This window comes from Neolamprologus multifasciatus, unplaced genomic scaffold, assembly GCF_963576455.1.
Source record: "Neolamprologus multifasciatus unplaced genomic scaffold, fNeoMul1.2 scaffold_10, whole genome shotgun sequence".
Taxonomy (NCBI): domain Eukaryota; kingdom Metazoa; phylum Chordata; class Actinopteri; order Cichliformes; family Cichlidae; genus Neolamprologus; species Neolamprologus multifasciatus.
The window spans coordinates 184,690-212,630 of record NW_028181985.1 but is presented as its reverse complement, the minus strand read 5'-3'; the positions used below and the strand labels follow the sequence as shown (position 1 = coordinate 212,630).

The window sequence follows — 27,941 nt, the reverse complement described above, 5'->3', positions numbered from 1 at the left end:
CAATTAAATATAAATTAAAATATGAAAACAAAAATAATATGCATATTCTCTGTCATATGGACCCGCATGAATAAACTTTCTGAATCCTTTATCATCTGCAACTGAAAATAGTTGTGGATGATTACTATACCTTTCTAATGTGACGTTGTTGTCCCTGGCTCTCTCTCTCTCTCCCGCTCTGTTCCTGTGCTACTGAGTGTAACTACCGCCCCTCCCCCCTCTGCCCAGCGTAAAGCACACGGATCCTGAGTGAAGCAGAAAAAAAGTGTGAGAGAGAGGCTGAGATAAAGAAAAAAAAAAAACCCATGTGACGGCTCGCGATAAGGAGCCGGCTCGCGTCGTTCACGTCAAAGAGTTGGCTCTAAGAGCCATTTCGTTCGCGAACGACCCATCACTATTAGCAGCAAAGCAACGACCAAAAGAAGAGACACTGCAGCGGAGGACTGTCCGTAAGTAAAACATAATTTTAACGCCAAAACTGGCTGGTTTTTTTTCACATGAAGTGACCTTTTTATAACTATTTTAGAGCTCAGAAGCTTTTCGGCACTGAAGCTCGGACCTGCTTTGGTTCCGTTTTGATCAAACAGACGAAAAAAAAAAGTTGATCTCATTTCCTCTTCTCGAGCGATACCGTTATCATTGCTCTGATAGATTTTCCTCGGGGTTTAATATGTGGGAAACCAGTAAGGTATCTTACTTTAGCCAAGTGGCTTTCCTTCGATTACATAAACTACTGAAAGCACGCGGGGAGTCGCTGCTGGAGATGTGAGCGAGTTGTGGGTTCACGGGTCGCATTCCCCCTGATTAAACTGAAGTGTCCAAAGTCACGTTAGGAACGGTTGTACACATCAGACAACTTCACGTTAACAGCCGCCTTGTACAAAAAGGCGCCTGTTGCTACTTATCTAATGTTAAACGGTTAGAAAACACTTTTTGTCTTGAGTATACACCTAAGATAAAGAAAGAAGGCAGTTAGCGTAGCCTTAGATAACCTGGTAAATGGTGTCACCCAGACAACTTCATGTCTTATTATCTGTAACTGTCCAAGAATTTCAGATTTGATAGGAGTGAAAACATCACTAATGTGGCTTCATGGGAATACAGAGGCTCCATTGTGTGTGCTTTATCTGATTGCACCAGCTTGGGAAAAGTAATATATTACACATTTACCCAGAGGATTGTCAGAGACTGGTTGATTTAAATCTTTACCTCGTATTTTAAGTTCGGTACCATCTATAAAGTACATTTCCTTGGAAAGAATATATTACTGAATTTCTGATTAACATCCTCCCTAACAAGTCAGCTACCAGAATACAATACTGACACTACTGTTGGTCCAGTAACTCCACAGATCACTTCCACTGTACTGATGAATGTTTGTAAAGCAGTAATAGCTTACTGTATTTAAAAAGAGGCCATGCACTCTTTTTAAATACTTTTTAATTTGACCCTTTTTTTAAAAAAAAAATCCAAATTATTTGTTGTATATTAGCTTTTTTTTTTTGCAACACGCTAACAGTTACTCTGTGTATAGTCCTGAAGTGGCCTCCACACAGTAGCATCCACACAGGAAGTGATTTGGTTGTTTCCTTCCCATAGCATTGTCACTGGCTGTGGTTGGTAGCGGATAGGATACCAGGCTCTGGTTGCTTAGGCAACACTTGTGTATTTACTCCCCTCGTGTGTCAGTCAATGACATCCTTTGCACTCACTGGTGGTCAGTTCAGTCAGTCAGGACTAAGAAAAGTTTAACTGCCATTAACTTTACTGATCTCTGGTTTCCAGTTTGATTGCAGTTGCTTCCATAGACTCCCGGTCCCACAGAAGTCTGTGGGAAACTAGCCCTGACTTTTGTAAGCACTTTTCAGATTTTGTATCAGGCGACAGAGGATAAAATATTTATTTGATCAATTTTGGTCATTTCGTCACGAATTGGTTGCGAAGCTCTTCAGTTTGATGCTTCATAACACAACTTGATGAACCTACACCAGAGGTGCCTCTGTCCATCTTTTGCACTGTTCTATACTGTATAGAGCAGTGGTCCCCAACCTTTTTTGCGCCACGAGCCAGTTTATGTCGGACAATATTTTCATGGACTGGCCTTTAAGGTGTCGTGGATGAATACAACTAAATAAAACGAGTACCGGTACCCAAAAAAAATTATTCATAACACACGGGAAAAGACCCAGGGAAACCAGAGTTAACAATAAATACCCTGTAAACCATACATTTCACACCCGAGCCTCAACTCTTGTGGCCCAGTACCAAACAAAGTATCAAAGTTGTTTGGTACCAGTCCGTGGACTGGGGGTTGGGGACCGCTGGTATAGAGGACACTCCTAAACTAATGGAGATAGTGGATCTGGAGAGATGCCATGGAGAGTTCAGCAAGGTGATTCACAGGCCTCACTGCACATACTGTCTGGACTGGACCCAGCTGTGCTCACCTGAAACTGGACTTCGGTATTGAGTTTGTACTGCTGCGTGGGCTACAGCATAGAAGAGATCATTTTTCCCTGATCATTACACATGTACATGGAGCGGTCTGAATGATCTAGCACCACAAAACAATAGGAGGACATTTTTTTCTCTTGCTTTTATTTTAGATTGGAGCTTAAAGTGGCTAAGTTTAAAAAGATCTCCTTTTATCTTGTTCCAACTTTGTTTCAGCAAGTGTGCGTGTTTTATAAAGAGCGGAGTTTATGCAGGTGAGCAGCAGACTGAGTTAGTGGAGCTACAGGTTTAAGGTAAAAATGTAAAGAGGACGCAGATTTGTTTACCTGTTCAGCTGATAGCTGTCCACGTATGGTCACAAATTCTGGTCATCTGAATTTTTCATAGTTGCACATGAACATTTCTTCATGCTTGAAGTTTTTTTCTCATCAGTACTGTTGTGTTTTGTCTTTGGGCCCCAGATGTGCTTGGGGCCCAAGCTTGGTGCTTTAATAGGTGCATGTTAAACTCGACTGCGATTGGATGATTTATTGGGTCAATGGAGCAGATGGGCTAGGGCTAGTTAGAGTATGCTCACAGTTTCGAAACATTACAGTTTCTTTAAGAGCTCCATCCCGTTTCATTTGTTTGGCTGATATCTTCACATATTGAGAATAAATTCATTAACACAGAGAAATCTATAAGACTTAAATAACCTATGTAAGACAGAAACCAACATAACAACATAGGAACAGTTTTGCTGTGCTATTTTCACCACAGGAGTTGATCATGGTGCTCAAACGTTATTTAAATTCCAGTGGGCAGCATTGCAGCAACCTGAGTTTTCTGCGACTCAGATTTCTGTAATAACATGATTACACATCCTGCTGCAATAACAGTATTTGTTGATTGAGTGAGGTTCAGTAGCTGCAGGAGAAAACCTCTTTACTGAAAAAATCCTACGACGAATCTGAAGTCTCAGAGTTGGTTAAATAGTTTAAAAACAACAGTAGAGTGTCAGGCGTTGTGTGGAGGCGAGGAAGAAGGAACCCAAACGCAGGACTCACAGGTAGGTGAAGACTGGTGGATGTTTATTATAAGGAGTGGAGGAACAGAGGGTGAACGGACACTGACTGGCTGGAACACTGAATGGCTGACTGACTGAGAGAACACGGGGAGGACAACATCACACGAACATCATCAATGACACGACAAAGAACGAATGGAAACAGAAGACCTAAATACACAGACTGATGAGGATGATAATGAGAGACCGGTGAGTACACAGCTGAACATAATCTGGCTAATGGCACGAGACGAGGTGACAGGAACAAACAGGAAGTGACGAAATAAACTGAACGTGAACAAAACGGAAAGCACTGGGTCACCGACCCAGGAACCCTGACAGTACCCCCCCCTTCAAAGGACGGCACCCGACGGCCAAAAGGGAAAAAGACCAGAACAGGGCGGGCGGAGGGGGCCCAGGACGGAGGGACGGAGCCCACAGAGAGACAAACAGTTCAGGCGGGCGGCCGCGTGGCCGGCGGCCGAGACGAGACAGTTCAGGCGGGCGGCCGCGTGGCCGGCGGCCGAGACGAGACAGTTCAGGCGGGCGGCCGCGTGGCCGGCGGCCGAGACGAGACAGTTCAGGCGGGCGGCCGCGTGGCCGGCGGCCGAGACGAGACAGTTCAGGCGGGCGGCCGCGTGGCCGGCGGCCGAGACGAGACAGTTCAGGCGGGCGGCCGCGTGGCCGGCGGCGGCGGCCGCTGAGCTGGTCCGGTGGGCGGCCGCGAGGAAGGCGGCGGCGGCCGCTGAGCTGGTCCGGTGGGCGGCCGCGAGGAAGGCGGCGGCGGCCCCTGAGCTGGTCCGGTGGGCGGCCGCGAGGAAGGCGGCGGCGGCCCCTGAGCTGGTCCGGTGGGCGGCCGCGAGGAAGGCGGCGGCGGCCCCTGAGCTGGTCCGGTGGGCGGCCGCGAGGAAGGCGGCGGCGGCCCCTGAGCTGGTCCGGTGGGCGGCCGCGAGGAAGGCGGCGGCGGCCCCTGAGCTGGTCCGGTGGGCGGCCGCGAGGAAGGCGGCGGCGGCCCCTGAGCTGGTCCGGTGGGCGGCCGCGAGGAAGGCGGCGGCGGCCGCTGAGCTGGTCCGGTGGGCGGCCGCGAGGAAGGCGGTGGCGGCCGCTGAGCTGGTCCGGTGGGCGGCCGCGAGGAAGGCGGCGGCGGCCCCTGAGCTGGTCCGGTGGGCGGCCGCGAGGAAGGCGGCGGCGGCCCCTGAGCTGGTCCGGTGGGCGGCCGCGAGGAAGGCGGCGGCGGCCCCTGAGCTGGTCCGGTGGGCGGCCGCGAGGAAGGCGGCGGCGGCCCCTGAGCTGGTCCGGTGGGCGGCCGCGAGGAAGGCGGCGGCGGCCCCTGAGCTGGTCCGGTGGGCGGCCGCGAGGAAGGCGGCGGCGGCCGCTGAGCTGGTCCGGTGGGCGGCCGCGCCGGCGATGACGTCCAGAACGTGGCTGGGGCAACGGTGCGGCAGCCGCAGGACCAGGCGAAGCGGAGGCTGGCGACGCGGCAGCCGCCGGACCAGGCGAAGCGGAGGCTGGCAACGCGGCTGAGGCCGGACCCGGCGAAGCTGAAGCTGGCGACGCGGCTGAGGCCGGACCCGGCGAAGCTGAAGCTGAAGCTGAAGCTGGGTCTGAGGCTGGACCAGGCGAAGAAGAAGCTGACGCTGAAGCTGGGTCTGAGGCTGGACCAGGCGAAGAAGAAGCTGACGCTGAAGCTGGGTCTGAGGCTGGACCAGGCGAAGCAGAAGCTGACGCTGAAGCTGGGTCTGAGGCTGGACCAGGCGAAGCAGACGCTGAAGCTGGGTCTGAGGCTGGACCAGGCGAAGCAGACGCTGAAGCTGGGTCTGAGGCTGGACCAGGCGAAGCAGACGCTGAAGCTGGGTCTGAGGCTGGACCAGGCGAAGCAGACGCTGAAGCTGGGTCTGAGGCTGGACCAGGCGAAGCAGACGCTGAAGCTGAGTCTGAGGCTGAGTCCGGCCCAGGCGAAGCAGACGCTGAAGCTGAAGCTGAGGCTGAGTCCGGCCCAGGCGAAGCAGACGCTGAAGCTGAAGCTGAGTCCGGCCCAGGCGAAGCAGACGCTGAAGCTGAAGCTGAGTCCGGCCCAGGCGAAGCAGACGCTGAAGCTGAAGCTGAGTCCGGCCCAGGCGAAGCAGACGCTGAAGCTGAAGCTGAGTCCGGCCCAGGCGAAGAAGAAGCTGACGCTGAAGCTGGGTCTGAGGCTGAGTCCGGCCCAGGCGAAGCAGACGCTGAAGCTGAGTCTGAGGCTGAGTCCGGCCCAGGCGAAGCAGACGCTGAAGCTGAAGCTGAGTCCGGCCCAGGCGAAGCAGACGCTGAAGCTGAAGCTGAGTCCGGCCCAGGCGAAGCAGACGCTGAAGCTGAGTCTGAGGCTGGACCAGGTGACGGCACGGGAGCCGGGGGTGACGGAGCCACAGCTTTAGGGCCAGCGGGCACGGAAGCCCCTGGCTGGAGACAGGCAGGGCCAGCGGGCGCGGAGGCCCCTGGCGGGAGAGCGGCCGGGCCAGCGGGCGCGGAGGCCCCTGGCGGGAGAGCGGCCGGGCCAGCGGGCGCGGAGGCCCCTGGCGGGAGAGCGGCCGGGCCAGCGGGCGCGGAGGCCCCTGGCGGGAGAGCGGCCGGGCCAGCGGGCGCGGAGGCCCCTGGCGGGAGAGCGGCCGGGCCAGCGGGCGCGGAGGCCCCTGGCGGGAGAGCGGCCGGGCCAGCGGGCGCGGAGGCCCCTGGCTGGCGAGCAGGAGGGCTCACAGCTGGCTCTGGGTGCTGTGGCTGCAGGTCCGGGAACTGAACTGACTGGACGGGAGGCGACTGGACTGACTGGACGGGAGGCGACTGGACTGACTGGACGGCGGGAGGAGACTGGACTACAGAGGACTGGAGGACGGGAGGAGACTGGACTACAGAGGACTGGAGGACGGGAGGAGACTGGACTACAGAGGACTGGAGGACGGGAGGAGACTGGACTACAGAGGACTGGAGGACGGGAGGAGACTGGACTACAGAGGACTGGAGGACGGGAGGAGACTGGACTACAGAGGACTGGAGGAGACTGGACTACAGGGGACGGGAGGACTGGAGGAGACTGGACTACAGGGGACGGGAGGACGGGCTGAACAGCAGGTGAGGGAACTGACTGGAGTGAAGGCTGAACAGCAGGTGAGGGAACTGACTGGAGTGAAGGCTGAACAGCAGGTGAGGGAACTGACTGGAGTGGGAAAGCTAAGGGATGAACAGAGGTTGGCGACGCTGATGGTTGAGCTAATGACAGAGTTACCGAGGGGGATAAGATTGCGGCCTGGGCTAATAAGGCTGGTGCCTGAGCAGGGGACACTTCAGCTAGCCTAACCAGGGACAGTGCGAGGGCGTGAAAGGTAGGATCAGGAGGTGGATGAAGAGGTGAAGTAGTAGTTGGGCCGGTTAGCTCTTCCAAGCCTCCAGGGAGGTCAGGCTGGGTTGAGGCTGCCCTCAGCCTGGGCGCTGGGACAGGCACGGGAGGTGGCTGGACACCAGTCACCCCCACCCGGGAAACAAGAGTGGATGTGGAGGTAGACTGCGTCGCAGCTGCCTTCCTCCTGGGAGCTGGCACCGGTGTGGGAGCTGGTACTGGTGTGGGTGTAGGCCGGGCCCTAGTCATCTGAGGTGATGAAATGGCTGAAGAGGAAGGCCAGATCTGGGCTGCCGTGCTGGTGGGGAATGGCTGAGTGACGGGTGTGGAAATGGTGACCGGGTGTGTGCTACTGGCAGGTTTATCAGCATTCGGTCTGTTTCTTCTGCCACCACGATTTACAGTCTTTGCGGGAGCACAGCAGAAAAACTCTTCCCAGTCTACATCATCCAGGAGGGAATCTCCCCATGAATCGGAGTAGAGTCCCTTAGTTAATCTGGGTGAAGTGTCAAATGAGGAGGGTGGAAAACAATTACCGGAACTCACCACCGGGAGTTGTTGACAATAGTCCGTGTTATGGCGGCGTGTGCGCCGCTTTCTCCGGGAAGAGGAAGCGGCCGAGGTGAACAGCTGAGCCTCTGGCGCGGTAGCCTCCATTGAGCCGAGGTGGGAGGCGTAGCCGCGGTGTCGTGGCGAAGGTGGAGGTCCGGCGAATGAGGCGGCGGGTGTGTGAACGAGGAGCGGAGCGGCGAGAGAGGGAGCGGCCGAAACGCGGCATGAAACGTCCGCTCTCCGCGGCAAATGCTCCGGGGCAGGTGAGGCAGCAGGTGGGGGAACGCGGCGTCTCCGAGGCCCGCCCAGAGCCAGGCGAGTCCCCTCGAAGACGTGCTCTCTCTCCGCGAAGAGCCGCTGTTTTCCCCTGACCAACTCTGCCCAACGGTAAAGCGCTGCCACCTGCCGCTCGTTGAGGTCCGAGTCCGCTGGGTCCCAATCGTGTCTTCGTGGCACGGGTCGTGTCATTCTGTCAGGCGTTGTGTGGAGGCGAGGAAGAAGGAACCCAAACGCAGGACTCACAGGTAGGTGAAGACTGGTGGATGTTTATTATAAGGAGTGGAGGAACAGAGGGTGAACGGACACTGACTGGCTGGAACACTGAATGGCTGACTGACTGAGAGAACACGGGGAGGACAACATCACACGAACATCATCAATGACACGACAAAGAACGAATGGAAACAGAAGACCTAAATACACAGACTGATGAGGATGATAATGAGAGACCGGTGAGTACACAGCTGAACATAATCTGGCTAATGGCACGAGACGAGGTGACAGGAACAAACAGGAAGTGACGAAATAAACTGAACGTGAACAAAACGGAAAGCACTGGGTCACCGACCCAGGAACCCTGACATAGAGTTTCTTTTTAGAGTAACTTGTAATATTTGTTGGACCTGTAATTGAAATCAAAATACACAGTTATTTGCACAGCCTTAATTAGAGCTGCTTCATTATAGCAAATGATTGCTTTCCATAATTGGACCTCGAAAACCACAGATTCTCTGACTGTCATCTCAGCCTGAGCCGAGTTTTGGCTTTCAGAAAACACTTGAACAGAGGTGCATTTGAATTGTAACAGAAAACAAACGAGTAATCACTTTATCCTAATTATTCTGTTTTATTTAGAATCACTGGAAGACAAAATGTAAAAATGTTACATTTAAGAATAAACTGTATTTATGCCAAAAGCTGGAACTTCCTGTTTTATAGTATCCAAAATATTAAAGAATGCCTATCACAGATTAGCTCAAATAAAATAGAAAAGTTCAGTAAAATAAAATCTAATAAGGTAAAATTTACAATCAAGAAGGAGTTTATTTATACAGGAAAGGTTAAATAAGATTTTTAAAAAAGAGCGTCATAAATCAAAATCTATATTAAAAACAGAACAGGTGCTTTGATTTGTAATAGAGGACAAAATGAGATCTTAAAAACAAAAAAGTCATTGTTTCAGGCCGAATATTTTCTTTTTCTGAATTGAAATTAAAATCTCATTAATAATCCAGTTATGTTCTAACCAGTATATGAAGGTGTTGTGACCTCAGAGCTGTTTGCTCTTGTGACAGCCTGATAAGACAGCGGTCAAGGCAGACTCCAAGTCCAAACAGAGGAAAACTAATGGCTTTGTAAAACTGAGTATACTTCCTCACTTAGAGATGGAAAATTACTGCTCACAGTGAGAAAGAGCAAAGCTATTAAAACTCAGCTTACATGTGATGTAAAAGCACGCTTAAATGAGTCACTGGTGCTGTTTAGTGACTTGTAGTAATATAACTGATATAACTAAAGCACCACTGCTTGTTTATGCGTATATTACACAGTAAACCGACCTTATATCCATCTGTGTTCTGACATTTCACGGAATGATCGATTAGCTGACGAACGATAAAATAATAACAACAACAATAACAAAAGTCAGTAATTTCATTGTCCATTGGAAAAAGAACAGCCCTTAATATTTTTTATGCTGTAAAACTAAATTACATTTAAAATGAGCCAGTAGTTCATGTTTTACATTTTAGTCTTTTTTATATTTTCAACTTTTTGAAGGTGGCCTTGGGTTAGAATCCACAGGCTGGCGAGGCAATTTTTCTGTATTGAGTTTCCATGTTCTAAATGTGCCTGTTTTGGTTCTCTTTAGTACTCTAGCTTCGCTGTCTCTGCCACAACAAGTATTTAAATATACGTTTTTGAAATGCCAAAAGATCATGTGTGTCATCAGCCATCCAGGACACCATCTATTAAAGCCAGAGAGAACATGCTGAGCGCAGTGTTTCCCATAGCTGTATTAGTTTTTATTTAAGCAGGAAGTGAAACTCTTGAAAAGAAGCTTTGTTTCCCTAGAGTGCTATGGGTGTTGGCATGTTTCAGGATACTGGGAGTAACTCCACCTCCAAGAGAATATATGAAGAAGCCATCCGTCAGGGAGAACATGAGGCTATCTAGTTAGCATCAACTGGACTTTCAAAATAAGAGTGAGGAGGATTATTCATTAGTAAAATAGCTAGTAAATGTGGGAACACAGTGACAGATGGCCACTCATACTCACATCCAACCCTACATGCACTTCTGAATCTCTAGTTAACCTCACATGCAGCACTTTGGACTGTGGCAAGAAGCTGTAGTACGCAAGCCACTGGAGGAACATGCAAACTCCAACCAGTAAGGCCCCAAACGGCTGGTTGATTCAAATTCAGTACTGTAACTGAGTAACATTAAACTTCTTATAGGCTTGAAATTTCATATTTCAAAACTGCAGGAAAATACTGGATAAATGCTTCCCACAGTAGGGGTTCAGTCTGGATTTAGCCTGCTTTCTTTGTAGATGAGAAACTTGAGTGTCAGTTTGAAGGTTTCTGCTTTGTTCCTTGTTCAGATGCTGGGTGCTCTCAGTCGGTACTAAAACGGTATCCAGTTGGTATTCGGGGGTATGGCTCCCCACGCCCTCTAGCAGATCATTACACGAAGGAACCTTTTAAAAACAAGCGCACTCATGCTCACAGGTGTACACACGGGTGCTCACAGATACAAACTACACCCTTTTTGGCTCCTACTTCTCCTCCTGTGTGCTGTTTATCCTACATGCTGCACAATAATAATTAATATTTAGTATTTACTGTTATATTCACATAGATCATCGCAATGATGTTGTTTATTATATTGCTCTCTCCTTTTTGCTTGTTTTCTCTTTGTCTTTCTCAACAGGTGATCCAGGTGATCGATATATGTATTTTTTGTCTGTTTGTTTTGTTGGTTTTTGTTTTTTGCCCTTTATCACCATTCCTCTTCCCCGCTGTTTTTCTTTCCCTCGTTCCTTCTCCCTTTTCTTTCTCCCAGTCATGTCTGTCCCGTGTGTAGCAAGTGAAAATAAAATAAAATAAACAATAAAAGCAAAGGTGAATCAAACAGACCAATATGGCAGGATGGTCAATTTGGTCAAGTAAATCCGTTGGGCATCTTTCTTTGCCTTTAGACAATAATTCTGATGCAAAAGAACCAAACGGGACAGGGGAAAAAAAAAAAGGTATCCAGTTGTTTTGTGCGTCAGAACAGTTTTCCAAAGGCTGCTGTAGTCACTGGCCATCGGGTAAATGCAGAACAAACAGGATTCACTTGATGAGTAAAGTTAATGCGCACTCAAACCAAATGTCTTCAGTAAATTAATTCAGGAGAAAAAAATGTGTTCATTTGTTAAGAAGGTTATCATTCAACAAGGAAGAAGGAAGAAGAACAGCATAAAATTCCTTCAATGCCACAATGTGCATGTAAATAAAAGTTATCTTTCTTTATCTTTCTCAGGACTCTGCAGGCAGTCGGAAAAAAGATGCAAATGAGGGAAAAGCTCTGATGGGTTCTAAAATGAAAGTTAAATTAGTGTAGTTGCGTGCAGGATTATAAGTACTAGAGTTTTTGGAAAGTTGAGTAAATTATGATTATATTATCGTGTTATATTATTATTATTACACTTCAATTCTGGCTCTGTTTGAGGAGCGGTGCTCCAAAAAACTTGGTGTAGTCCCTCTGCTCTTTTAAGATATGAACTCGGGAATATCCACTCATGTTCTGGTGGTACAGATAGTTTTTAAAGCATTTATTGTGTAGTGGTTTGCGCATTAGCTTAGAAAGTAAAAGGTTGCAGGGTCAGTTCCAGCCACAGCCCTCCTGAATACAGAAGCAGCTGTTGCTTGGGTTTTTCCTTTGTCCTGTCTCCTGTAGTGCAGCCTTTGTTTTATCCACTTTGATCAGGGCCTGTTCACACGGACGGAGATGAAACTCATCTTTTTGCACCGTTTAATAACTTACAGCATCCAGGTGGAGTCAGTCAGCGGCTCTAGTATCTGTAGCGGCAGTGAGAGCAGAATTAATTTTAAAAAATGTCAACTTTTAACAGAAAGAAGGATATTTAGTCCTGCATATCATCGCACAATGAAGCTAAAAAGGTGTGACCAGTCTGTAACATTTGTTCTTGGCACTTTTTAGCCATGATAGTGGGTCCATATAACGCATGACTGTATACATTTACTTTCTTTTAGAAGATGTTCCAGTGAGAGTGAGGGCTGCCAGGTATGAGTCAGAATAACCCCTGTTTGTGGAAACAGCTCCCCCTGAGAAGCAGCCTGTCCCCGTGCGACCGCTACAAGCACGCCTGCTGCAGCTACAATGCAAACGTCTACGTCCTGGGAGGCAGAGAGAACAGATGCCTGAGGGACTTCTGGAAATACAACGTGGGTAAGGGCCCCCACCCATTAATAGCCATGCATATATAAAGATGCAGATCTATAGAAAGACGGATGACAGAATACTTCCTTAGAAGCGATATCCTTGTGGCTGGTCGCAGAGTAGCCACTAGAAAGACCTCTTTTTAAGAATTACATATTAGGCAGAGTAGCCAAAAACCATGTTCAGGTACTCATTTACATAAAGACCTCTCTTTAAATGACCAATTAGTCTACTACTTAAAACAGCACAAAAGCAACAGACAAATGTTATGACTTAACACTTTGATCTTCACTAAGATCTATCCTTTCAGGTATGGTTATGATCACCTCTAGCTCTACCCTGGTGAAGGCTACAATGCTTCAAATCTCCATCTTTTATATGCAGTCTTTTATTAGAAGATAGCACCAACTATTTCTATGGTATTTGGGCAGTGCCTTTGTGCAGATGTAGAAAGTGTTGCAAGTCGTTCAAGTTTATGTACACACTGTCATTCATGAAAAAAGATGTAACATTTGTTGATGTTTTTTGCTGCATTCTCATAAAACAGCCTCCTATAATATTCTTTTTGTAATCATCAGTTAACAGCACTGCTGTGTTCAGTATTTCAGTGTCTGATGAATGGACCGAGTTGAGCTGCAATAGTGAAACGGCACCAGAGGAGCTAGAGGGACATTCTATGGTAGCTCACAAGGTACCTTCAATTTCTTTAATCACTGGACATAAAGCAGAGAGACCATCTTATGACAGCGGTGGGCATGCAGAGTATGTTTAACAGCTCTGAACTCTTCAGGGTTTCCTGTACGTGTTTGGAGGCCTGTTGGACTCTGCATACACCACATGCAGATGTGCTCTCTGGGTGTTCGACATTGGTGAGTTTCACTACAGTGCAGCATGCACTGGCAGCCAGTCACACTGCTGTTGTAGTCAATTCTCAGGCTCAGCAGGTGAAACATGTTGCTGCATGTCGATCCTCCTAATCCCTGTAAAACGTTTCATTCCTCTGTGTCACTAAAGCTGAGAGAGAAACCTGAGAGGGTCTCCATGCTCATAACAGCGGTGTCATGTGCAATACAGGTTACTGAAGTAACATGTTTTACGTATGTGAACAAAGTCCAGGTGACTCTAAAGGCATATAGAAACAACATAAGAAAAGCTGATTTACCCCAACACATATTTATCAAATGGACGAAAACTGCAGCTGTGTTCATTTCCTGCTCTAACACTTCCTGTGTTCTTCACTTCAGCTCAGTTGTTATTCTGCTTGTTCCAACATAACCTAAATTCCATCTAATGCACAGTTTTTTTCAATTCTCACCACTTATTATATATAAAATCATATCACATCTGTAAAAAGCCCCCGAAACCCCCACCCTCAAAATCAATTGGTTCTTTTGTTTTCATAATAACTATAATATGTTTAATAAAGCAAATGTTTTACACAATTGTTACATTTTACCGAACTTGGATATTTCTAGAAGTATAAGCTCTTGAAGTTTTCGTTCCACTCCAAGTGTCACAATGTAAAGAAAAATCTAGTTTTGGTTCAGCATGATGGGATCTGTCATGACTTGCATAAAATGCAGCAGTTTCATTTCTTTGACATAGAGCAACAGAGACAAGCATTGAAAAAGTGCATTCTGGGTAAACTTTCAAGGTTAATATCCCCATGTGAAATAGGTGGATAGGTCAATGTAGCGATAGCTGTGGAGTGGAGAAACAACACTGGTGTTACCACAATCTTAATGAAAGTTAGGACAGATCACACTGATCAAAGCAAGTTAAGGTCCTGAAGATGTTTTTCTAAGTATTAGAAGGGTCTCAGGATCAGCAGGTCATCCCTTTAGTTACTGAAAATAATTATTTGGCATAAGACAGGATATCCACTCTTGTCATTTTATAAACACCAACATTCAGCTGCCAGAGCTCATCACACCCACACAAACACTCAGAGTCAACCCACTTTCATCAAACAGTCACAACCTTTTATGTCCGTGAACACCACTTTGCATCAGTCTGCTCTCAATATTTTGCAGTTTTTTGAAAGGCAAAACATTTCCACATTTGGAGGTAGGCGGGGTTAGTGGTGGCATGAAGCGTTTTGCAGTTCACGCCAGAGACTATACAACTCACAGTTTTTGTATCATTTTTATCCCTCAGCTGTGAAAGGCTGATGGGGTATTGACACATGCTTATGAATGTAATAACCCAAAAATTAAGCGATGTAACTTTGTCAAATTCTTACAATATATGAAAAATCTCAAGGCTAGTTTGAATTTCAGTGACCTGGACCTAAAGGTCAAGGTCAGAAGCAAAGTTTTCTGAAAATCTTATGACTGTTATAATTCAACAAGTAAGTCACCTTGCATCAAGATCAAATTGCTACCATAGGTGTAGTTAACAAAACATCTCGGACAAGTTCGAATCTCAATTGAGTTGAAGGTCAAGGTCAGGGGTCAACTTCTCTTAAAATCACCTATGCTAGGAAGCGGACAGGTAGCACAGGTAGCTGGTGGTATTTTTAAATATGTTATTTATTAAAACTATTTTGTCTGGTTACATTTAAGCATTAAAAACGACAGGATTAGGTTTAAAACTGTCTTGGTTTAGGTTAAAATATAACATTTACCACGTCTTTTAAAGCCTCTCTACTATGGCCAACTGGACAGTTTGTGTCCCTGTAACAATAGATTTCATAAGACTGGGCTGCACAACAGTGTGTGTCAGTGTATTTCAGAATCATCGCAGAAGTGCCTCTCCTTTTTGTATGTTAGCCTTTACTTACTTTTTTTGTCTTGGAGTAAGGCTGACAGATGTTGTAAAGATATCATATCCATTTTATTGTACGTCGCTCTTTTAGTTTAATTTTCTTGTGTCATTTGTGTTTCAGCAAAGCAGAAGTGGGTGCAGTGGCAGGGAAAGAGGAGCTTGCTTGAGGTACCGAGCATTTTTCATATCTAAATGATAACATGTTCTCTGTCTATAGAAAACAATCAGATGGTTAGATCTCATTATCAGCTTATAACAGAAATAATTAACCGCTCAGTCCTCGTGTGCTGCCGTTTGTTTTGTATCACGCAGTCACAACACTCGGAAGCACATCAGTGAACACTGTGCACAGTTCCTGCCATCCTTTGCTTGTTTTAGCTTGTATCAGTGGAATAGAAGTCACACACTACCCACATATTTGTTAGAACTTTAAAGGTCAAATTAATGGATTTGCAGTGTTTCCCCACAGAATGGATATAGCTAAGTAGGAACAGGATCACCAAAGTAGGAAGAGAAAGGTTAGGGTTAGGTTGAAGAAGCCCAAATTTAATGCATTTTTTTGTGACTGTTCAATCAAGGTCATAGAAGAAGATCTATGTAGGAATACTGGCCTGCTTGTTAGTAGCTTACCATCTATTCTAAATGTATTTCTCTCGCTTTCTGTGTGCAGACCCAAATGCCGACCAACAGGAAGGGCCACAGCGCCGCGGTGCTCGGCTCTGCCATGCTCATGTACGGAGGATTCATTGACATGAAAGGCACCTCCCAGGATTTCTGGAGTTTGGACTTTAGTGAGTTTAAAACTGCCAAAAGGGAAAATTCAGTCAGCTCCTTCCATATAAAACTAACCAAATCTTAAAATTCCCACCTCACGCATTCAAAATCAGCTGACCTTTTATGGTATTTGCCAGAGTTACTATCAAAAGATTAATTGTAGCTTTTGTTCTGCATGATTTTTCTATAAGCAACTTTGAGTATTAATATAATTGGATAGATCATAGTTTCAGTAAACTGCATCATTTTAGTCCCACTTGATGCCAAGCTCATCTTCTAGCTGTGATTCCATCTTGGTCAATATCATTTTATAAACTGCTCATATTTACCAGTGTGAATGTAGTTTATAGCTGTGAGATGGAGAAACAAATTGACAATTAAACTGAGCTGAACCGTTTCTAGGAGTGAAATCTCACCCATATTCAGTTAGAGGGCAGCATGTGAACATCATCAGCATTGTGACACATGCAAACACAATGTGAGCTGCAAAATGAGCATTAATTATAGATACTTGTTTGTGTGTGTGTGTTAATGGCAGATACCATGTCTTGGTCCCTGCTGAGTGGCTCTCAGCAGGACTCATTAGGCCCAGGCCCCAGACACAGTCACTCAGCTATAGCCTGTCAGGGCTGCGTGTACCTGTTTGGAGGCTTAAAAGGTTTACGGGAGCAGAGAGACTTCTGGAAGTGGAATTCCAGCAGCCAGACATGGAGTTCACTCAAGTAAGTGCGGAGTTTGTCGGTATTTTTGAAAACTGGGTGCAGTGAAAAAGATCAGTTGCGACATTCTGCCTCCAAGCCAGAATTGCAGGAATGCACCACGTGTTGGCTGTTTCACTGCCCTCTGTGCCCCACTTTCAGCCCTACTGTCAGGGCAAAGATTGAGGAGCAAAGAAATGGACACATTAAAAATGCTTTGCCTTTCAAAGGTCTGTTGGTATTAAGTATACCTCATAGTTAAAGTTATAAATATGCCCTTCTTTTCAGCACCTCTGCAGTCTCTTTGTTGACTTAAATGTTGCTTTTCACATTGTACAGTTCAGTTCATTCATCAGCAAGAGAAAAAAGTGTGTTTTTGTTAAATATTTTCTTTCTTGTTCACCACATTTCCTGACAGCTCTTATGATCCACACCATTTTGCTTTCATTATTAAGGATGGCTTGGATATTTTTGTTAACATGTACAATCTGATTGTTAGATAAACTGATTGCATTCTATACAACTGCATTTAAATCACATGTTGTTGTTTTTCTTCTTCTTTTTTCTCTCTTACAGACAAAATGATATGCCGGTGCACTTTCACTGCCCTGTCTGCAACATGACAGTCATACAGCGTGGGGATATGGCAAGGCAATTATTGTCATGTCAGCATTCAGGACCGCTCCCCACTGAACTCTCTGTGGAGCCCCGCCTCCCTCTCCATGTCTTGACTCCAGCATCTAAACCATTTTCTGAATCTTGGGTAGAACATTCATGTGCTCCTCCCTCTGTGCTGAATGAAACTGTGGCTTGTGGAAAGTCCATGGAAATGAAACGCCCTCACTGTGGTCTTAGTCTCCTTACAAAAAAACTTCAAGATGAGGAGGCATTCAAACAGGTCAACAGATGTTTGCCTGGCCTGTCATCTGCAGTGTTTTTGTGTAGAGGGACTTCTTCTTCTTTGTTTTTCAGTTTGTAGAGGACATGGAGCTCTTTTTACATGTGCTGACGAGCAGAGACTACAGGTCAATGCGATGTTTGACACTTAATGGACAGATGAAGGCACTGGCTGTTTGTTTGTGTTTTTATGTGTTGTTGTGGGTTTTTTTTCAGTGTACAGAATTCCAATTAAGTGAACAACATTTTATAATAAGCTTGTTTTATGTCCATACTTATAGTAAAAAAAATCAATAATATTTTTAGACATTTTACGAATTAACCCTCTGATCTGCACTTACTTTTTTTGTGACTACTACACTGCAGTGGATCAAAAGAATGACACAGGTTTGATCTTAAGGATCTAATATTGTGTGTGTTTGTGCATGACATTGCAACGCAAACATGTATTTGCAAGACAGACTGGAATAAAGTATGACGCATCAAATATTACACAGGCTGCAGTGAATTTTTGTTGATACAGACTATCGAGCTTTGAGTTTCCCAGTCAAACTTAGCTTTGACCGCATGCTAACACCTTTACTCTTGTGCATTTCATAACAAGACACCATAGCCAAAATATTAACAAAATATATATTAATAAAAGATTCAAAGCTGCAGCACATACAGCAACAAACACTGTTAGTAAATGTGTCCTGGACTTTATGCAGGTGCAGAAAGTGCTGCTGTAAGTAAGCCTAACAGCTTCCAGATCACTTATTTTTCTGGAAAGATGGTAGGAAGGGCATCACTGCTCATTTCTACAATCTCCCAGATCTTGGAATACAAGCCTTTGTCCCATGAAACCACTTCACTGTACTAGGAGTCCACTAAAACCTATAAAGAGAGTGATCCTGGAAGAAATAGGGCGCACACTAGTGAACCTCAACAATTGCAAGACAGCCTTGTCCCCGATGCTTGTATGAAAAAAAATAAATAGGAAGATTTATGAAACCATTAGGACTTTATCACCTTTTTATCTGAAACGTTACTGGTACTATGTATAACCTAACTGGCATTTAAAGAGTAAAAAAAGAATGTAGATAAAATTTTGGTTTTGATGAAAAGGACTGAAGCTAATTTAAAGAGTCAAGTCGGTAAAAGTAGATAAATGTTTTAATAAATACACATTTTACAGCATTTTTTGAACATACACAAAAGTGGCCATTTTTGGCAACGAACAAGCTGAGAGAGAGTTTTATAGTTTTTGCTGTCCTTGAACAAAAATAATAGTGCATGATAATCAGTGTGGATGTTAATCAATTAGATGTCCCAGACTCTACTATTAATAATACAGCAGTCCCTCGTTTATCGCGGGAGTTACATTCGCTACATGAAGTAGGCAACTTTATTTTTTTACAATTATTAAAAATGTTTTAAGACTGTAAAACCTCTCACTACATGCTTTATGCACTTTCCTCAGACATGCATGAACATTTTCACACTTTTCTCTTTTGTTTAAACACTCGTAAAGTTCAACCCATCATAGAAACATAAGTCCAGTATTATAAAACGAAACCGTGCAAAACGTTTCGTGGGCAGATTTATATAAATTCGACGAGCTAAACGCATTCTGTAGTGTACAGCACAACCTTTTTTGCACCACGGACCAGTTTAATGTCAGACAATATAAAATGATACAAACAAAGACAAAAACGGTGGTATTTTGAAAATATAATAATAAACGCGAATTCGGCTGTGTAATTGTGTAACTTTATGAGCAGCGTCCTCCTGAAATACGCCAACAACATTGCGAGTAAAGTCCTCCTCTCTGCTTCTTGATGCTCTCTGGTCGCTATGGTAACGCGTAAATAGTTCTTTCAAAATAAGACACACGACCACAACACGGGAAAAGACCCAGGGAAACCGACTCAACGGACCGCTGCTGTACAGGAGACACTGTACTAGGTTGGTCTACAGCAGTCAGAACGCACAACACAATGTACTGTAAAAAAGAAAAAAAGAAAAAAATCAGCGAAACGCAAAAGGTGAACCGCGTTATAGTGAGGGACGACTGTACAATAATTTCCAGTAGCACTGCTGATATATGAAATGGTGAGTTTTGAGGTTGTCTTCAAACACGTGCATTGTACTAGAAAAAGGTGTTTGAAGGATTAAAAATGTAAAAAGTAATGACTAGTTTATATTTATGAAAAAACCTTTATGCAAAAAAAGTAGCAAAGAAACAAAAACATAACACATGGACACTTTTGCCACGAACAAGCTGAAGGGATGGTGATTTTTTTTAATAAACCCAGAGTGTTAAAAAAACACTTGGAACCAATTTTATTTATCAGCAGCATGAATAGTAAAAAAAACACAATTTCATTTTAGCTGTCAAAGTCGATTTAACTGAAGCTACGTGTTACCGGTTAGTGTGGCGGTCACGTGTTTCCAGTTTGTGTGGAGGTCGCAATATGGCGCTCCCCAGTGGCTGTGTCACTACCCGATCCGTACCGGAAACCCGATCGGTACCCCGCATGCGCGAAAGGTGTCTACTTCCGGTCTACAAGTTTTACGATAGTTATGGGTCATTATTATTATTATCATTAGTTATGGGTTTATTAGATTAACCACACTTATACAGACTGTATATAACAACCAACTCTAAAATGTTTGTTTGCAGAGAAAAGACACAGACAGACTACGCTAACAACATGTGATGTTACAACACTAGTGACATATTAGTGTCATTTCATTCTTTTCAAAGGTTTATTTGCATGACACACAAACAGACAAATTTAAAGGTACAAATGTGTTGTGCATGAAACGAATTCAAACGTGCTGCAGATGTGTGTCACAGGTTGATCTGGCTGTAGGTTGTGGCACTTGGCCAGAGGTGGCGCTGGTTGACTCGAGTCCATGTTAGTGCACAAAGTAAACTGCTCGCTGTAGTTGTGAAGCAAAAACGCTGAAACCGGAGAAATAAAACGTGCGAGGGGAACGATAACGACGACTTGAGTCTCCCGATCGTTTACTCTTGCTGTCCCGTGAACAACATCTGCGTGGTGTTAATTGTTTGCTGTTTTCGTGATCGCGTCGCGCGTGAGGACATCACCAGGTAAACTCGCCACATTTTTAAACATTTTGTTGTTCAACAGCATCAAGACTGACGGAGTGTGTTTGAGATAACCTCACAAGTGTCACAGATGACACATTTGGCGTTTTTTTGCTGGTTTGTCGGTAGCAGCTCCTGAAACGCAAGACTGCCACACATCTGTTCGACCAACGCCAGTTGATCTAAACGCCAGTAGATCTGGAACACCGGTCAGCTATTGCGCTGGTGGATAACGGAGCTCTCCGAAAACATGGAAGCACTTTTGCAAATATGTGATATTTTGATAAATTAAGTAGATATTTGAGCATTACACAGCTACATTCTCGCCTGAAAATATCTTAAAAGGTTATTTTGTGACCCAGAAAGGGTAGTCTGGGGAAAAGGAGGATGGTGGTCATTGGAGCCTGTACATACTTGTAAACGCAGCAATGGCGGAGGAGCGCGGCTAAAAAACTTATTACTTTTTCTGGGTCACAAAATAAACTTTTAAGATATTTTCAGGCGAGAATGTAGCTGTGTAAAGTTCAAATATCTGCTCGACATCACATATTTGCAAAAATGCTCCAACGTTTTCGGAGACGTCCATTTGTTGTTCATGCTTTGTGGCAGCTTTTGAACATCTGTGGCATCTATTAATGTCAAATCTAGCCTTTATTTAACAACATAAGCAATCTCTATGTTACAATGATTGCACAGCCATTAAGGATCAAATCAGTTTCTGAAAACTGTTCTGCTTTTTCTCCCTCTGCTTGCTTCTTACTGTCTTTGAGGCTCGGGACCAGCACTCCTGTTGTTGGACAGAAAGACATCAGTAAGTATTTTGCTTTTCCAATATATTAGCAACTGTCAGTGACATTTATATTAATGAGGCTGAACTTTAATCATACTTTAGAACAGCCTCTTTTACTTATTGTTTTATTTGCTTTGGTTTGGGGAAGTTGTTTCTTTACTGATCTTTTCCTGTCTTCTGTTATTAGACTTGAGATATGACTGCACTATGCTGTTGCTGGTGACTCCAGTTAATTCTACAAGACATGCTGTGTAAGTAAACAAACAACAGTTTGTCTGCATTTCTTGAAAGATCACATTACAAACTTAGTTTAGAGGGTCTACACTGTATATAGTGAAGTCTGCAAGTTTTCTAACAGCAACATCTGTTTTGTTCCCAAATCATTTTGCACATCATTAGAATGAAAGTTATTGGCCATGTTTGCATAGCCCTTTTTAAAATGATGCTTTCATGGCATTATTGTGTGTTGGGTGTGGGTCACGGCTATCCAGACTGACAGTGGGACGTTGAATGTCACCTCTCTGGTGGGGAGGGAGCCTGAGATTGTGTAAATTGGAGTCTGTTTTATACCAAATGCAGAAAAAAATGTTTTAAGAAAGCAATTAAGTTCATGTTCCCAAAAATATGATTGTTTGCTTGCAGGACAGCAGGAGAGATGAGTCCTCCGTCACAGATGGTGTGGTCAGTGAAGATGGTCGCCTGCAGGTTCAAGCTCATTGCATCTCCAACCCACATCCACTGCCACTGTACTTAAGGGAAGTTAAAGACCTTCTTCTGCACTTACATTTGGATCACCTCGATCCATGACAATCATTCAGGCAGTAATGCCTGGACTGGAAACAAGCATCCTTAAAACATTACAACATTCCAGCTCCTGTGTTGGAATGAAAAACAAATGTGTTTAAATCAGAGACTGCACTTGTGACAGAACAATACATATTTTATTTTGATTATATAAGTAATGTAAGTACAAAACAAACTTGAGGTAGGCCTAAACTTATTTTCAGAATAATTACTTCTGAGACTTTGTTTCATTGTAAGATTATAACAGTGATGGCAATATAATTGTTTGTTGTTCAGCAGAACAGTGTCCAGTATGTTGGCTGTTATACTTTGTTGTGTTTGAAAATAAAAGTTGGGCTGATTTTAACATCATTACAAAAAGTGTTGTTAATTATTTTTAATCATATTCAGGTTACCACAAATTGTTTTTTCATTTAGTTGAACTTGAAATGTTTGTCAGTAGGTAAACAATTAAAATTGTACAGTCAGAAATATCAAGTTATTCTTAATACTGCAGACTTGCAATGTGTAAGTTGTCCTAACAGTCATCTTAAGTAAGCTTTACTTAGTTTTTTTGAGGCAACGAGTTTCCTCAATTTTTTTGAGTTCTGGGAACTAACAAGGCTGTACAGAGTACTCAAAATGAGTAAGTTGCCCTAACTTGGTCATCTTACGTAAACTTGATCCAATTTTCTTGAGTTCTGGGAACAAATGAGCTTGTACAGAGTACTCAAAAGAAATAAGTTGTCCTAATTTAGTCATTTTTAGCTAAGCTTTACTCAATTTTTTTGAGTTCTGGGAACTAATTAGATTTTACAGTGTACCTACTTCTTTGTTCATTGTAAACAATTGTACTTTCTGTAAAGTGGTTTCAATAAAACAGAAAAGAAAAGTATGTTTTGTTTTGTTTTTTTTATTCAACATCTCTTCACGTGTACTTAGCAAGTACATACACATGAAATGCAAACTATTTACATGGCAACGCACAACTAATAAAGTTTGGGGCGTCAGGAGTAAGCGCCTGCAGCTTCTGCTATTTAAAGCGTATCCCCGCCTGCCATTGTCACTAGCTTGAAGCAGTGTTGCCAAGTCGTCAGTAAGGCAAGTGGCTATTGGCTTTGGTAAAAGTGATTAGAAGTGGTTGAATGAGGTGATTGGCTAGTTGAGTTTGCAAACTTAATCAGGCTTATGTAATTGTAAGGCTGGCTGTAGGAGTATGGAATGCCAGGACTGCCATAATGAATTAATTAAATACACCATTAAATAATTAATTACATGTGTCATAACTATTTATTTAATTAATTATTTCACATTTTAATTAATTATTTACACATTTAATTAATTATTTAATGATATATTTATTTATTTCATTTTGGCAGTCCTGGCGCCTGGCTCTCATCATGAATTAATTTTATCTGTCAACCTCACCCATCAAACTCAGGGGGCGGGGTTAACGCTGCCCATGCAGCTTCTCTAACATTTGATTGGTTGCCGTGCAAAGTAAGTCAAAACAGGTCGATCCTAGATAATCGATTGCTTGTGTAGACTTGGGGCAGCCAGGTATCCCAGAATGCATTTCAAATCACAGGCAGCAATGGTGGTGATGTAGTTTTAAAATACCCCGTTTTTCTGTCACCAAATACACTTTTAACAGTGTTTTAGCCGCGAATGTCGCGCTGTAATCTTCACATGTCTGGTCAGGTTGTCAACATAGAACATGTTTGTGCTCAGATGTTTTCAGAGATTTCAGTAGCTCTGCTAACAGTCAGCATGCAGAGTGCACCGAGGGGGTTACGTTAACCGGTTTGTTTACATATTCCACTCTCCGTGTTCCACATGTTGCATTCGCAGATTCTCATTTTCACCGAACGATCGTCTCTTTCCACCTGGTCTTGTGTCTCTGTGCTTCTGTAACATAAAGAACGAGCTGACATTTTTCTCACGACACCAGCGATCAGCTCAACAGGCCCTCAGTTTACCTGCATGCATCCTCCTCCTCAGGGCCGTGCAGAGACGTTTAAAGGGGCGGGTGCTCAAAGTTAAAAAGGGGCACATTGAACCAGGCTGAATAACAACAACACACATTCATCAAGAATCTAATATGGGATCGCATCATACTATATCACTGTTGTGAGGTGGCGACAAGGCAAAGCAAACGTAGCCGATGTTTTACCTGATGGGTACAATGTTGCTGTTGAGGTGTTGCTGCTGATAGTGCTGGAGGGCAGGGCTGTGCTGATCTGAGACTGTAGACATTAAAAAGTCCATAGGAGAGATGGTAGCTGATTAAACAAGTGTCATGAGATAATAACAAAATGCAAAGATTGGTGACAGCACTTGGAACCATAAGGCAACAGAAAACTGTGAGAAATAATTTAGGCTCTGCCTGTGAATCACTCTTTGCTTCTCTTCTTCCTTCCATCCCATCATTTCATATATCACTCTCCACTTGCTGTCTATCTGAGAACAAGGCACAACTTGCTATTGCAATAAACTATAATCTAATTATCCACACCTAACAACTCTTGCACTTAATCTATAATAAAATGATGACAGAAAAATGTTATAGCTCTGCCTTTAGCAGCCTCACACAGCTCCTACTGTTTCCTTCTCATGTCCTTACCAGCCATGTCTGGACAATGTTATATCATGAGTAATATTTTTTTTTTTTATCCATCTAAATAAAACACACACATGCACGCACACACAGTGACATTTTAGACCTTCTTCAGAATACTGTATATACTATGGGCATCACGGTGCTGATCCAGAATCCTTACATTATTATTTATTACTAGAGCTACAATAATAAAGCAATGAGGAGGGGGAAGTAATAAATATGAAATAAAGTATTTATGATGATTCCATTTGTTTCACGATCCACTCTGTGCAGGGGCAAAGCTTATTACATTTTTAAACTGTAGAGTGTTGTGGAAGTTTTTCCACTTAAATAAAGTCTGCAGACGAGCGGTGAGCGGTAGCTAACATTCTTTTATTCCCATGCACACAACATATAAACAAGCTTGTGAAGCCCCTGCATGACCACGGGGCAGGGTCAGCAGAGTCTCTCTGAGCCAAAGTCAACCTCTCAGTTAAATACCTTCTTCAGGAACAAAGGCAGTACACAGCTGTTTCACACCTTAAAGTTCACACTCCCTTGCTACTTCCCAGAGTCCTCAAGAGACAAAAGACTGGTCCTCTGGAGTTCCTGTTTCCCCAACATCTTTGCTACACCCCCTACCATTTGTCTTAAGTATGAGTGTCAGACATGTTAAAACAATGAAATAATGTGATTAATACCTTAGCGAAAGAAATTCCTCTACAATCCCACCCTTTGATTCTAAAATCAAGAATCACATTAAAACCAGAATTTCTTTCCTGACATTCTGTATATCACATCAACATTATTGTACACTTAAAGGAGTTTCACACTGTGTATCCTCACTTCACTGTTCTCCCACCACCCTTTGTTCATCTTTAATCTTCCCCACAATCTAAGCTCTCACATGCAAATGGAAACAACAATGATACAGAGGAAAGGTCTTCTCCAGAGTGTCAAAGTACTTTGCATGGCAGAGTGAAACAGCATTAGGTGGTCAGTCTCTGTCACAGTTATGGCTCCTGGTGTCTGTGCCATTTACAGAGTCATAATTCCAACGCTGATCTTCCTTGCGCTGTCACTTTTGGAGCTTGGCACGCTCTCTCCATCCCTCGATTTCTGTTCCAACGCAGCTGTAGATTTAAGGCAGAGCACGTCGTACACCTTAGTTGTCTTCCTCAGCGTCAACGGCGAAACTCTTTCATTTTATTTTAAGATTTTGCTGTTCAAAATCTCCTCATGACAATCCTTTGGAAGCCCACTGTCGTTTGTCTGTTGTCCTGCAGATGGTCCCTGCTTCTCAGTGGTCCTCTTGAAGTGTTGTCTCCTAGTCACAGTTTGCATCTGCGCCTCAGTCAATCCTTCCATATCCCTCATGTCACGGTTCCTGCAATTTAAAAATGAAAACTTCCCCGGAAAAACCTATTTTGCCCTATGTTAGCTTATCACCATTAGACATACACAATAAAGTTGTGCACTGTCTCTTAAAAATTCTCAGGGCTTCTCCCCTAGAGTAGTTTCACTCCAGGCCCTGTTGTAAGAAAAAACATTAGCCAGTGGTGTGTCCTGCTGTAAATCATGTGATTAGATCATATGATTAGCCCTCTGCTGTGGAAAAAGTGATGTTGATGTTAGCGCAGCGCGTCTGTATGCACACTTTCTCACAGTGACCTCTGCACTGTAAACAATACAAGGTCATGAATAACACACCGCTGGTAAATTCACAAAGACACAGAAAGTGGCAATTAAAAGGTTAAGTCAGCATGGCTCAAAAGCCCATGCAACCCAGGATGTTGCTGTCACCTTTCTGCTCCTGTAACAAAGAAACATACATATATACATCCACCCTTTGTCTCTCTGGGTGGAGGTGCAATCTTGCATATTGGTGTCAAGTCAGTCAAGTTTTTGTCAGTCCAGTCAATCCCCGTGTTTATTGCTGATAGCAGAACCTCTTGTGTCGCAATAAGTCTCTACTGCCAGCAATGACGTCATTTCAAAAAAAGAAAAAGAAAGAATTTAGACTGGATTACCTCGCTGAATCCTTTTTGACAGGGACTTGTTTTCTGATTGTCCCAAATAAGTGGCTTTCTCCCGAGCCCATTTTAATTTGAGAAGCTCACTTGCGATTGATCAACATGTTGTGTAGCGCTTTCGATTCCGATCTTGCAGGCCTGCTTGAAAAAGAGAAAATTGCCAAACAAAAATCTCAGTGCACTGTTAAAAGTCAAAAAATATGAAGGCCTCTTTTTAGAAGTTGTCTAAGCGTACTCTCTTAGAATGATAGATCAAAACAACTAATTGCCAGGTTCAAAGTGATACCAAAGGAAAATGCATCAGTAAATCCAAAACTTTCATCCACCAGTCACACACCTCACACAACAGCAATATTCTATTAGAAAATGAGTTTTGTTTTCCCCATGTACCCAGATGTGTGTCATGATAAGACCTCCCTCACACATCAGAAACCAGAAACTCAATAATCTATTAGTCCCCACTCATCTGACCCTCCCGCAGCATTCTGTTCACCGCTGATTCAATCATCCTTCCCCAAAAATAATACTAGTTCACTAGTCTATGTATCACTTCTTAACCTACTAAGCTAACTGGACAAGATGATGGTAACAGAAATGCTTAAAATGCTATTTGGTCTTCATGAGCTTCATTGCATGTGTGTTTGTGTTAGTAGGATTAATGCATTTTTCTGTTTGTGTAATTTTTGTGTACCTCTCCTCTTTGCGGTGCTCCAGACACTTTTCAATTCTCCACGCAAGGCAGTCGTTTTTTCTTCCCAGTTTCCTAAACCCAAATTTCATTCCCACACTACAACAGCCTTCCTCCATGTTGTCCCCTTCTCCTTTGACTGTGGTCTCATCTCATCTCTGCCCCTTGCAGCAGTTCAGTGAGAGTCAGTTGTCTTTCAGCTTTGTCCTGTGTCTTTAACACTCTCATTTTGCCATTTTTGCGCCGAAAGTGGCAAATGTCCAACTCAGGCAGTCTTTTCAAAAGTCCATTCACACACAGTGAAGGTGCAGCTCGTTGGAAATGCACATCCATCCATCCAGTCATGATGATGCCATTTTTCTCCTTGCTGTCGCTGTCTTGCACAGCTGCTGCTGCTGGACCTTTTCTTCACTGCTCAGGATGCTGCTGTGAGCTCTTGAGATCCATCTCGTTGTTCTGGAACTGCATTTCTTGTCTTCAGGGAGAGATTCTTGGAGCTTGTGTTCTCAGGGTGACAAACACGTGGAAGTTAAGCTGTAAAACAATTTAGCCAAAGCTTGGCTTGAGTGTTTCTAATGGTGTTAACCTATAATTTTCTTCCAACTGCTGCACGTGGAAAATTGATCCAGGTCTGTTCTTCACCTGCAAGTGACACACTGAGACATTTTGA

At 44.0% G+C, this 27,941-nt stretch overlaps 1 protein-coding gene and 1 long non-coding RNA gene across 5 annotated transcripts; both read left to right on the top strand.

The window, feature by feature from the left end:
- Positions 1-8: 8 nt before the first annotated feature.
- LOC146490365 (kelch domain-containing protein 10-like) lies at positions 9-17,569 on the top strand. Of its 4 annotated transcripts, none has more exons than XM_085153287.1 (8): positions 9-449; positions 11,963-12,155; positions 12,755-12,837; positions 12,937-13,015; positions 15,034-15,080; positions 15,583-15,703; positions 16,225-16,408; positions 16,961-17,568. In XM_085153287.1, exons 2-8 carry the CDS (start codon positions 11,993-11,995, stop codon positions 17,361-17,363), a joined length of 1,080 nt encoding a protein of 359 aa, XP_085009413.1. In that variant the 5' UTR covers positions 9-449; positions 11,963-11,992; the 3' UTR covers positions 17,364-17,568. The 4 variants fall into 4 exon arrangements, with proteins under 4 accessions (XP_085009413.1, XP_085009412.1, XP_085009415.1 ...); XM_085153286.1 differs by having other exon boundaries at positions 15-449; positions 11,960-12,155; positions 16,961-17,567; XM_085153289.1 differs by lacking the exon at positions 16,961-17,568 and having other exon boundaries at positions 283-449; positions 11,960-12,155; positions 16,225-16,739.
- A 3,370-nt stretch (positions 17,570-20,939) lies between these two features.
- Positions 20,940-22,655, top strand: LOC146490364 (uncharacterized). Its single transcript, XR_014872808.1, has 3 exons — positions 20,940-21,189; positions 21,356-21,419; positions 21,811-22,655. It is a non-coding gene; the product is annotated as an uncharacterized LOC146490364 (long non-coding RNA).
- The last annotated feature ends 5,286 nt before the right edge of the window (positions 22,656-27,941 follow it).